This window comes from Maylandia zebra, linkage group LG8 (assembly GCF_041146795.1).
Source record: "Maylandia zebra isolate NMK-2024a linkage group LG8, Mzebra_GT3a, whole genome shotgun sequence".
Lineage (NCBI taxonomy): Eukaryota > Metazoa > Chordata > Actinopteri > Cichliformes > Cichlidae > Maylandia > Maylandia zebra.
Window position 1 is genome coordinate 12,123,075 of NC_135174.1, and position 13,174 is coordinate 12,136,248.

At 42.6% G+C, this 13,174-nt stretch overlaps 1 protein-coding gene across 1 annotated transcript in view; it reads right to left on the reverse strand.

Moving 5' to 3' along the window:
- The window catches only part of raraa (retinoic acid receptor, alpha a), a 143,022-nt gene that overhangs the window by 72,171 nt on the left and 57,677 nt on the right, over positions 1–13,174 (reverse strand). Inside the window, exon 3 of the mRNA XM_004562399.4 lies at positions 6,994–7,827. Within this exon, the coding sequence (XP_004562456.1) occupies positions 6,994–7,147 (154 nt within the window). The 5' untranslated portion in view covers positions 7,148–7,827. The remainder of the gene's footprint in view (positions 1–6,993; positions 7,828–13,174) is intronic.

Sequence of the window (13,174 nt, forward strand, 5' to 3'; positions counted from 1 at the left end):
AGAGTAGGTTGAGGGAAAGGATAGAAGAATAGAGAGAAAAAGGAGGGAGGGGAAAAAAGAGGGACTTCTTATCTCTTTACCCTTGTCTTGACTTCCTTCATGGGCCTTTGAAGAGAGCAGAAATAAAGATCCTTGCACTAAAGCATCACAGAGAGATTTAGATTATGCCAGTGTTTACCCAACTGAGTGCTGCATGGCTGCTGGTGACAGCCTGCTGGTTTTGAAGTTGTTATGGCCCTACTACAGCTACTCAAAATATAACACTCGTGCTGCAGAGGAGGGGGGTTCTCCCTGCTTGTGTCACTGTATGCGTATGTGGATCTGCATGCATGAGTGCATGAATGCGGCAACTGGAGCGAATGTTTATGAGAGATAGCATGTGTCCTTGTATCCTAACACTGTATGCAATCCATGTGTGTTTGTCTGTGTGTGCAGCACTGGGAAAATGGAGCCATCCATCGGATTACTGGTAGACAGCTCTTTGAAAAGAAGGGCCTGTATTTGCATAAGCAACCGTGGAAGAGAAAAACCTGTAGAAAGAAAGACAGAATAAGAGAGCAAGCAAAAGAAAAAGGAAGGAGAGAGGACAAGAAAATAAAAAGAAGGGGGGGAGCTTGGGGAGTGGACCGCACTTGCCAAGCTACTCGGGGATAAATCCTGTGGTTAGGATCAAGTATTGTGGGCAGGGATTTGGCCCCAGGTCCCCTCAAAGCAAATGGAAAATAACAGCCTGCGAGTAAATAGGTGGCATGGTAATGATAGCTCTGTCAAGTCCTAAGGTGGAGAAAAGGAGGGTGGGAAGAAAGGGGGATAGGAGTAAAAATGTGGTGAATGAAGAGGAGGGTGGAGTGCAGGTATGAAGAAAGAAAAGGGAGTGCAGAAAGGTGTAATGGAAGGAGGGGAGAGAAATGTTGAAGAGGGGTTTGAAAGACGACGAGCAGGAGCCAGAAAAAAAAAAAAAAAAAAAAAAAAAAAAAAAGAACGGGGGTGGGGGGAGCGAGGAAGGACGAACACATGGAAAGGCAAGCGCACTAACAGCGAGGGTGATGGGTTTCCTAGTGCGTACCCGTTGGCTAAACTCGCAGGTGTTCTGGTGCACGATGGTTGCACAAGACAAGGTTGCTGCCAAAAGTATGTGTGCCTGTGGCTCTTACTCCTAGCACACGTGCAAGCTAGCAACACTGATTTCCTGCCTTTCATATTTTTCCTTTTTAGACAGAAATAAAACAAAACAAACTCCACTTGCTCCTTTTTGCCCTTTATTTCCCTCCTAAAATGGGCACTCTTTTGTTGCACTCCTGTCCTTGCAATCCTAATGAACAAAGCCCAGAAGCTCATTTTGATACACACAATAAGGAGGCCACTCTCATTCGGTGAATTCCCTAACACACGATCATATACAGAAACATCAGTAGTAGATTATGGCAGCTGCCAATAAAAGCCATTGATATTTTTGATCTTGTGCATGCTCTTGATACTAGGATAGGCCTATAACGCCTCATTGAACCTATATTTAGATGCCATTGATCACTAATTTATCATACGTTACAAGGTAGCACAAAGTTTGTTATACATTAAATGTGTTGTTACTCAACAAAAGCAAAGTGAAAATGGCTTTTTTTCTTTAAAAAAAAAAAAAAAAGTAATATTAATAACCCATAAAGCCCGCTGAATTAGTCTAACTACTCCCAAAGTACCTTCAGAGACTATTGCTTCTTTGAAAACTTAAGAATAGGATAGTCCTTGTGCTCATTTTTCAACCTCCAAGTGTTGAGCAGTTAATTAACAAGGTCATTAAGCTGGGGTGAACAAGTGCTTTGCTGACATGCTGGATGTGTTTTACACACCATGTTTAATAAGCCCGCGTCTCCACCGTCAGAGTATTGGCACCCCTCAAATGACTTTCCAATAATGACAAGCAGCTCTCCAGAGGTACTGCTTCTATGTAAGAGTCTTTGTGTGTGTCTATCCGAAGGAGCTAAATAGCTGGCACCTGGTAACCTGATAGAAAAGGTGATTCTCACTGTCATTACACTTATCCCTTCCACACAAGCTGTGTGTGTGTGAAAGTGTGTGCTTGTGTGCGTTTGTGTTTGCCACCCATGGAGTGCACTGACACGGCCCTCTGATTCCTGCAGACCACCATCGCAGAGAGGAACCACCTGTCTGTCCCAGAAACCAACACACACAGCCCAGTATTACCATATCCATATTTGCTCGTGGTTTGTACATTCCGCAACGGGCTGCTTAATGGGATGGGTAAAACACACACACACACACACACACACATATAACCTTCCTTGAGGTCTGAAAATATCCTTTAGTATTTCTCCTACTGGCCCCAAAGTACATTCATAAATGCCATTTCACCCTCTAATAAGTCAAACGAGATGGTGCTGGTGCGGGTTAGCCATCCTAGGAAATGCTCCTGTACCAAGCAATTACTGTGGCTGCTGAAACAAGAGAGCTCTGTGGGGAAAAGCCAATTAGTCCATCGCGGCAGCAGGTAGGAAGCTGGCTCCATTCATTATGATCACTCATAACACTGCGCTAATGTAATAGTACAGTGTTAGTGAGCTTGGTGACAGACAGCAGAAGGCTTAAATGATAATGACGGGATCGATAGTTGCAGGTGTTAATGCCGGATACTTCCATATTCATACAGGCCTGCAGTGAGAGGAATTTAATCAAAAACACTAATGAGAGGTGTGCTGTATGTGCCTATGTTTGAGCGTGCATGTAATGAGCACATACTGTTCAATACAGCAACGTGCAAGTTCCTGGTTGCGTGACTGGGATCAATCCATAGTCATAATATTCCGTTAACTAATAAAGCTGCAGGCTATAAATGTATTATCAATATCTGAAACTGATCTGCTCCAGTGCGTAACCTAACCTGATGATTTTCAGATAATGTGATGTGAAGACGTAACCCAGGAGGCAGGATCTGAAGACAGAGGGAGAGAGAGATGAGCTGTAAGCTGAGATTAACCCTCCTGCTGTGCTTGGTCCAAATAATTGGCCTGTTGTGGTTTACTAAAAAAAAAAAAAACCCACAACAGACCAGAGCTGACTGGCAGAGTTAGCCTCCCCTTTCTCAGTGATGTCCGACTCTGAGGAAGGGGAGGCGGAGGAGTGTGAAGAGAGGGAGGAAAGCAGAAAGAAAAGACAGAATTTTTTTTTTTAAGCGAAAGTACTCGAAAAGCTTTTGATTGTAAATGATTTCCGCTTTAAACCATATGCCAAGTCCTGGATTCATGACTGTTTATTCACCATTAATCATTTCAAGAATTTCTAATGACGGTCTTTTACATCAGCGATTAGAGTGCAATTGAACAAAAAGAAAAATGCAGGTGTTTCTGGACCAAAAACACATTAAGGATGCAAACAGGTGGTAGCAATCAGCTTCTCGTCACACTGTGTTCTTCTACAAATATTGACTCATAAATACTTTGGGAAACAAAACATTGCAGAGTGATATTAATCAGCTGCTTATCCAGTGAGTTTCTCAGAAAGACTCTAACTGCAGGATCTTTCGACTACAGCTGACGACGACAATCCTTGCTCTTCTGCAAGGATTACCATCTACTTCATTTGCTCCAGTTTGTAGATAGAGTGGCAGAACATTTCCAAAAAGGTCTTCAGAGCAGAGCTAGAACTGCCGCCAGCCTGCTGTTCATAAATGTTGCAATTGGTCTAGACCACCAGTAGGGCTCCTCTTTGGAGAGTTAACTGAATGACATGTCTTGGTTAGGAAACAAGATGAGAAAGGAGGCCGGGGCTAGCCGGTTCAGTCAGTCCATTTCAATACCAAGCGCAGAAAATAAGCATGCTTTCTTTCAGCATTCAATATTACCACAATGTCGCAAACGTTAATAATTCAGTTTGTGTGTTTGATTTAAATCAAGGGCCAATCTGACCCTATGTGTGGAAAATAATGCACGAGGATTCAAATAATAATGTTATAAAATATGCTAATTATTTGCCACAAAGGTGATAAGAACAGCAGCTAAGCATTTGCACTAATAAAAAAATCCCTGCACCCCAAAGTCATGTCTGTGGACGATCTAGAAACAAGCTAATCATCAGATATGATTTTCATTCTGTTTACAGCTGTCGTTCATTCCCAGCTGCGAACATAATGAAGCTTTAAAACATAACTGAGCTCTGTGTTAACAACTACAAAGCTTGACCTTGAAAATTTTAACAAGGTCAAAGCTATTCATCTGGCCAGCTGTAAGCAACTTTCCAGTTAAAAGGGGGAAAAAGCACATTATTTGCTCAAACATGTATGAGTGTAAACATACATGCGTGTAATTATTAGCATTTAGGTGAAGAGTTTCTAAATCCCTCCTCTCCTCCTGCATTCAAGCTCCAAATACTCTCGCCGTCTTCCTCAGCAACCCCTCTTCTTTCCTCAGTGCTCAGTACTGAATGGGAGCTTAGCTGGTGTGTGTGTGTGTGTGTGTGTGTGTGTGTGTGTGTGTGTTTGTTGATGTTTATGTGTGCTACGCGAGTGTGTGCGTGGGTGAGGAAGGAAGGAAAGGAAAAAGAAAGAAAAAGAACAAGGGGGAGAGCAATGATCTGCCAGAGAGCTAGATGAGGAGGAGGAAAGAGAAAAAGGGGGTGAAGGTGGTGTGCGAGTGTATGGAAGGAGGTGCGCGTTTCTGCTGCTCCGTGCGTGAGCATGTGTGAATTATGCCTGCAGTTATCTACATGCGTGGCAGAGCACGAGTGAGAAAGTGAGCCAGCATGAAGGGCAAAGATTGTGTTTATGTTGTCCGTGTGTGCATGTGCGAATGTGTACTCATGCACGTCAGGAAACTGTGGTGTCCCTGGCTCTCCAGTGTTTACTGACAGGAAATGTTTGTCCAGGCAAAACGGAAGAAATCTTGCCGCCCCACATGGCAAACACTGGGACAAGGGATACACACGCGGACGTGCATAGACGCACATGCAGGAATGTACACACGCACGCACGCTTGCAAAGAGCGTTTTAAAAAAAAAAAAAGAAAAGAAAAAAAGAGGAATCTGACGAGCGCTCCAGTTTATGTGGTGAGGTGTGGTATCTGGTATTGGGGAAGTGGGAGTGACTGGGCTGGGCACGGCCTGTTCTTTACTTCCCTCCACCCTGACTGCCAACACAAGCTCCAGCAGATAGAAAGTCAATTCGCTGACCCCCTCTGAACCTGTGCGAGTGAGCACAGGGTTTGACAGCTTTGTCCACACTAATGCACACAAACTGACCGACTTCATTGCTTCAGTTATGGTTTCTGTTGCTCCCTCTACGTTAGCACATTAAGAGATTGTCCAAGCGCATTACTGTTCTGTAAACAGTGGTGGTGGTCCATTTACCATACATATCTATTACCTTTGTAATTCCACCAACCTATAATCATCTATAATTCACAATATTGTGATCTGTAGTTGCAAGTTACTTTGCAGATCAAGTATACAAACTGTACAGAGTGCATAAATCTGACTTTCTTAAGATAAATGATAAATCTGTCAAACCGCTGCAGTCATTTCAATCTTTACTGGAGATTAGCATAACTGAAGAACAACAACACTGTGAGACTCTGAAAGCTGCCAGCTCTCCCTGTACTTTGTTTTATTTCAGCGTATTTGTCTTAGACTGAAGGTCGAAATACTTCAGTATGCTCTGAGAAAATTCTTTGGATGACCTTTGAAAAATGTGATGTATTCTTAAAGATTAAATGACACAATGGCTGCCCAATGATATATGGTGACTGATTCTAGCATTTTTCAATCTTCATTTTCAGTCTTCTTTCACATTGTATTGAAAGTTCAGTCACAGCTAACCTTTGCGTTCCAATTTTTACCCAAAAAAACAAACAATTTCTTCCTGCAGTTATACGCCAGCATCTTTGGCTAGAGGCTATCCTATCTGTCACAGGGTGAGAGATGGGATAAACCCTGGACCCGTCTATCAGAGGGCATTCACACCTATTGCCAAATTAGAACTAGCTTTCAATATAATATAACAGCAGATTTGAATGCAGGACCTTCATCCTATCAGTGCCAATCACAGCACCACCATAATGTGGTGAAACTAAGGAGAAACCTCTGAATGCCAGAAAAGCCTGCACGCACATATGGACACATGCACAAATATCTTATCCTAACTGACACCCACAAACCGCTAACTAACCCACCAACACTGTTCCCCCTGACTGAGCCTGACTGAGTCCAAATACTGAATCCAAAGCTGTGGAAAAAACAGCTATAACATAACATAACTAGTTTGGAGAAAAAAAAAATGATGAAGATTGTAAAATCTTCAACATTAGAAGTTCTATTTCCTACCACTGTTCACAATTAACCATATTTCCCATTCCATTTTCTGAATTAATAAACCACTAACACTTTAATTTACTTCTGAACAAGTACTTTTTCCACCAAGTCCTACTTTAATAAGCAACACTGCCAGTTCGCTCTGAAGCTTTTGATGGATTGAATAAAGAAGTTATAAGAAGAACGCTGTCTGCGGCAGTATTTCCGAGATTTACTTTCGGAACACTTGCCAAATGTGTGTTCCCCAAATGAACAATGCTCCTTTCTGGCTGTCCTGCCTCATTTCCTTGTGATCTATGTTGACGTTGCAATGCGTGTGTGTGGGTTTGTAAATTAAGGACAGCGCTGGAGGCGACATGGGCATGTGGGTGTGTGTGTGTGTCTGTTTACCAACACACACTTACACACCTTTCAAACAAGAATGATCTAAACAGGACGAGATGAAAGTGTTTTTTACCAGCATACGAGTATGTACGCAAATACACACAGCAGGCGAGCTGTACCGGAAACTGTGAGCCACAGCGGCGCAGAGAAACCAGGACACACGCACAAAGGAAAGTAAATCTCCATACCTCCTGTCACTCAAAACCTGCACAACAGCCAGAGCATCAAACACTTCCACATGCAAAATGCGAACCAACGCAGAGAAAACTGAAAAGTTGCTCAAACTCTACTCACTGGCTGGTGAGGGGGTGCTGTATCCACTGAGAGGCAGTCCCGGCAGGGCTGGAGGCGACAGGCTCCCCAACATGTGGGGGAAGAAGTAGGAGTAGGTGGGCACGGGGAAGCCGTTGAGGTGGGGGCCCGGCACCGGGTTGCCCTTCCCAGCCATGATGGCTCAGTCCACCTACAAGTCACGAAAAGACCTCACTGGGGTAAAGAAAAAACCCTCACTGAGAGGCAACAGCGCCACAGTCAGGAGTCAGTATGGATTCCTGTAAGGATTTAATCCCCCATAAGGATGCTGGGTAAGAAGATATTCCAACAGGCAAAGTTTGCAAAAAAAAGAAAAAAGAAAATATCTCCTTAAGGTTCACAAGGTTGCCCTGAAAATGGCCGCAAAATCCTATTGGGTTTAGCGAATGTATGTGGGTGAGTGTGTCTGTGTGTGTGTTAAGGGCTGAGTTACTAAGGACACAAAAGATAAAAAAAGAAAAATGGGGCTGAAGTATAAAGGAGGAATGTGGAGCGTTTTATCCTTCCTTTCTCTGGGATTGTGAAACGGTCTTATTTGCAAGAGGCGTTGGGAAGTAACGCGGCCATTCCTTATCTCGAAGATGAAGGCAGAGAAAGACAGGAGGCAAGTTGAGTCAAGAAGAGGTGCACTTTGATGGCAACAGTCAGGAGCGGCAATGGCGTTGATGGGGGTGCTAGTGGTTGTGATGCTTTCACGGGGACGTCATTCCACTCTTCAACTGCAGAGCGCTCCTAGGAAAAGTGCAGATCACATGATGCCAGGAGAAAGCTCTTCTCCCTGAATGGGCCCCCTGTTCGCAGTTGCAGAGCCTCTGTCTAAGAAAAAAAAAAAGAAAAGGAGAGAGAGAGAGAAAAGGAGATCATTTAGTGCTTCAGTGGCAAGGTAAAGAGATCACTTCCCTTTGTACTTAAGTGTTTGAGCAAAACAGTGCTTTTCTTTTGACACTAATTAATGGTAATGTCTCATCTGAAACGTTACAAAAACACCCCATCCGCCTTAATTATCTAATGGAGTGTTAAAATTGCGATGCGAGCAGTGGGTGTGTGATGTCTCCTCTCAGCTTTGTGCGCTCACACACTCGCTCATTAACAGTGACAGAGTACAAATACTGTGGGAGGCGAGCCAAAACATAAATGAAGAGAGCGCCGCAAAAGAAAACTTTGCTAATTACACCAGTTGCAGAAGCCAGAGGTGAGACCCAAGGCGGCATTTCTGGGAACCGCTCGAGACTCCTGCTGCAGAGTTCGCTTCCAAATTACGAGCGAGACGTGAACAAACAGACCTGTAATCACCACGGAAAGCGTGAGCAGGCAAGAGCGCGCTGACATCTACACACCCGGAGAACAATTATCATAGAATGGTACATTAGCATCACAATATACACAGGGATATGAGAAAAGCCATTTATCCCAAACAGCTCATCATAAAATGAGCAAACTTTTTTTGTTTTGTTTTTTTAAACCATAATGACCTTTTTATGAGTCAGTGGATGTGATGCGGAGCAGTAAAACAACTCGAACCACACAGATGCCTCACAGAAAGAAAAGAAGCATGTGGAATGTGTCTTTGCATGAAGCAGGAATGTAGCACTCTAGCATGAATTACACCGCGACATCATGGATGAACTCCTGTAAAGAGAGAAGGGTTAAGTCAGACGTGTTCGTGTGCCTGTTTCCACTTGTGTGGTGTACAGAAAGCGCTGGGATATATGACAGGAGAGGCATGCACAGATGTACAGATTAATAACAAATTTAGGAAAGGGGGGGGGACGACATAATGAGGTGAAAAAATAGACCATATAACTTTGGTATAGATAACTCTGATGTTACTTGTCATGTTCCCCCACTGTCTGTATCATCATCATCATACTACATTTGATCTTAGTGCCATTTAGATGGCGATTGATTCAACTATTTACTTCAAATAAAAGTGCTGTTTCTTCTTCTGTGTATTTGTATACAACGTAGTTGGTTTGTGAACATGAACAGTTACACGAACGTTTTAAACACTCAACAGGGGGTTTAAGTTTTAAGAATTGGAAAGTTTTTATTTAGTAGTTCTTTTCTCTTAACATATTTAGTCACATGATTCTTTGATTTTTACAAACATATGTGAGTTTATTCACTACAGACTACATGGCCTTGGACTTCCAAGGCCAAAGTGCTATGCAGTCATTCTGTCACAATGAGCTGGTGTGTATGGTGGTCAGGAGATGAGCACATGAGAGCCTGAAAGCCTTTACAGCCCATGGGAGCTAGGTATAGTTTTATTTGCTTTTAAAGCCCCTGTTGACCTAAAAAAAAAATAGTTAAGAGTCACATAGTAACAATCTCCATCAGGATATTGCATCTGGTTCAGACTACAACACAACAATACGCATTACGAAACACTGGCTTGATACATTCTGCATTGAACCTTGCTGCAATCGCGTAAAATGCAACAGCATTGCTGAAAGTGCACACTGAAGTGATGCAATGCCATATATTTTTTTAATCTAATAAACTAAGGAGGCCACAAACGTTGAACCGATACTTTAAATGAGGAACTGCAACTCACCGGGACAATGGGAGACCCATAGACTGGAAATGGGCCACTTCATTCACCATTATCATTACACTGCCTCATATGGGTGCCATAAAAAGTCATACTAAATGATAAGCAGGACCTCATGTTACTGTTCACCTGCACCGACTCTGTTGTGCATTTCCTTTTTGCTGATGTTACAGTAAATAAACATGGCTGCAGAATGACTGGCTTTGGTTACATTTCGTCAGGGATAATAACAGCGTAGGCTGAGCTAAAGGCAGCCAAAGCTTCTGCTCACTTGTGTTTTGATTCATAGTTAGGTTGGACTGTTTAGAGAATGTAAACTGCCAACAACAGAAAGCATCCTACTCTCAAAATTGGGAATAAAGTTCAGGTCAGGAAACTACAAAACAGCCAGCTCATATGTGACATATCTAACCATACAAGTCACACAATACATACAACCAGTGAATTTTGTTGTCTTTGTTACTTAACAACCCCTAATAACAATAATCTAAATCCCCGTATTTGCTAATCCCAAAAACAATTTACATGTTGCGCTGTTTGTGAGCATTGGAGCGTTTCCTGAACGAAGCCCACATGTCTGATGCTGAGAGCTAAAGAAAAGCATTTTCTGATGCATGTAAACAAAGACTGATCGTCGCAGCTGAAGCGTTTCAAAGGCATTATACAATCAGTCATTTTTCCACTCATCCGTGCATACTTGCAAGCGTCAACAGTTGGAGGCAGAACGTAGCTGACTACCTGGGTAATCCCCTCTGCCAGAACAGAACAATCACAGGGAAAAGAGATCAAACAAACACACACACACACACACACACACACCACTACATGAGGAACTGAGACTCACCTGAAAACCTGTCTAATCTGCTGTGAGAGGTGCACATACCACAGTCAGGTAAAGCTGTCGACATACATATCACAACTCTCGCAAACAGCTGTGAGCTCTGTGTTTGCAGTGGCTAGCATGTTAAATAACACACACTTCATCTTAAAACATCTGAATACGAGCATATATTCTCTCCACTTCACCCAATCTGATCTCCTCCACCCCTCTGTCAGGCAGCTCTTGAATCTCTGTGGCAGGTGGGTTAGGCAGTGATTTATGTGCATGATATGCCTAACACAGAGAGGTCATCGATATGATGAAGATAGAAGGGGAACAGTCGTGTGCCTAATGCTGTACAGTTTCTGCTCTTTTATTGTGTATTTGCTCAAGATCTCAGACTGAAACCAAATTTTTCTGTATGGCACATAAAAAAAATTAACTCACCCATCTGCTACATTAATACAGCAGAAATGTGGACAGATGTGGAATAAAAACAGTTATGGACAGAGTGCAAAAGTCTAACATCAAACAGTAATGCAATAGCAAAGCCAAGACAAATCCATAGAGACTGTGGGCCTAGAGCTCAGCCCATTAATGTACATCTTCTTAAAGATTTTCTAAGATTTCCTCGCCCATATCTGCCAAACTCATTTTAAACTGCTCAAACGCACACAGGCAAGATCTAGCATGGAGGCCAGCTCCAGGGGGAATGTACAGTATGCGATCACTTACAGTAGAAGGAAAAATAAACAAACATTCTGGGTCACTTGGTCTTAACTATGTTTGGCATGTAGCAGGCAGAGGGAAGAAAGGGTTAGAGGTCATGAGAGAATGTAATTGGATGTGTTGAAAAACACTGAATTAATCAGAAAAGCCAGCAAATGGCAGCACGAGGTCCGGGCGGACAGCGAACACAGAGACGCAACCAAGGGAGATGGTCAATGCGAATACATGACGTATAGTGAGATTCTGTTGAGTGGATAAACATAGATGTATTCAAGTTCAAGGAGTTCAGAGTTAGAGCATAACAGAGACACCATTTTTTTGTTTCCTTTCTTTTTTTACCCCAAGACTTAGCACATGGACACAGCAAAGATACCAGTGAGTTTAGTGAAGATAGGCCACATGTTATGATAATGCCACACAAAGCATAATTATAAAGGATCAACCCATCTTAGAACAAACCTGTGATTACCGTAAGTGCTCTTTTAACTAAATTCTAAACGTATGCAGTGCATTGTGGGGATTTTACCAGTCATAGAAAGAACAGGTTACAAAAGCAAATACTCTACAGCCATAAACACTGCATCAGCTCAATTACTCGCAACAACACCTGCTACCTTCTGAACACTTTGCTGCATGCATGTCAGTGAAATGCGGCTGATTTGTTGCACGTGCAGACAGAAATACTGCTACATATATGCTTTTACATTTGTAACCGCCTTTAGGTACTTCCCCTACAGCACCGCACTTCATTGTTTAACAGTGAAGGCCTAAACAAAAAATGTGTATGGCTTTGCAGTGGCACATGTAACGGAAGTCACTCAAGCACAATGCAGTAAAATTTTCATGAGGATAGCAGCGTGGGTGGATATGCACGTCAGGTGGGAGTGCAAACAAGCATGTGTGAAGATATGACTGTGTACATATTATACTTTTTCAAATGTCACTTACTTGCTGTCATATAAACACCATTACTGTAGATAATGCTCATATTAAACTAAAGTTTCAACTAATGAGGTCAGCGACAGCAATTCCTGTGAATCCAAAGCACAGGCAGTTTTTCTATTCCAAGCTCTGTATGAAGTTAAGAGGAAAAATATCAGACACACAGCTCTAGCTGTGTACACAGCAGCCCCTCCAGTTTCCTTTTTAAACCTTCTGTTTGTGAGGAGCAGCCAATCAGGAGAAAGCTGGCTTAAAAGGGAGAGGAGCTGTAAGAGCTTGTTTCAGACAGTGAAGACTACATACAGGGGTGTACAAGAAAAAACACATGCTTATGTAATATATCAACAAGTGCGTGGGTATAAGGGAGCGGTGTGTGTGCTCATGTGTACAGCCTGTGTGGCATGTGATTATTGAGGTTTGTCTGAGTGCTAAATCCCATTTGCACATCTTTGTGCCCCGGGGGAGTTTCTACAGTACACTGCATTTACTGTATATGACCAGCTCAGATGGGAGGGGTTTTGCATAAAGAGCAGACTGCGTGTTTGGTGAGGTCCAGTGAAAGGGGTGGGTGCTGGCTGATTATGATGTAAACAGAAACTGGTTACACGTGGAATCACTCTCAAGTCTATTCTGGCAAAATAAACTCAGATAGAACATTTTAAAAGACCCTACATTAACACACTTACATTATTAATGAAGGCTGCTCATTTACTGTGCATCTTAAGAACATTCTCTTTTTTTTTTCTCTGACCATACTAAGAAGTCTGTGATTGTTCCCAGTGTAAACATAATCCGGGAAGACTGCTGGCTCTAATCACCCTACTTCTAATTCTAAAGCACTTTAAAATGTCTAATAAAAAGGCTTCAATGGGACAAAAGTGTAATGAGACATGCTCTGTTTCCATTTACCTATTACTCTAATAACCTGTTATAACAATAGAACACCCTGTTCTCAAAGCGCAGGCTAAATCGTGCTTCCTGGAAGTACAATAGGATACAGAGCTTTTAACTATCAGGCTACTCTCACGCAGAACCAGCACCCAGTTTTGGATCAAGACACATGAACCCGCTCAACTCTCTACTATTAAGATTAGGCTTAAAACATAGTTAGGGCTCAA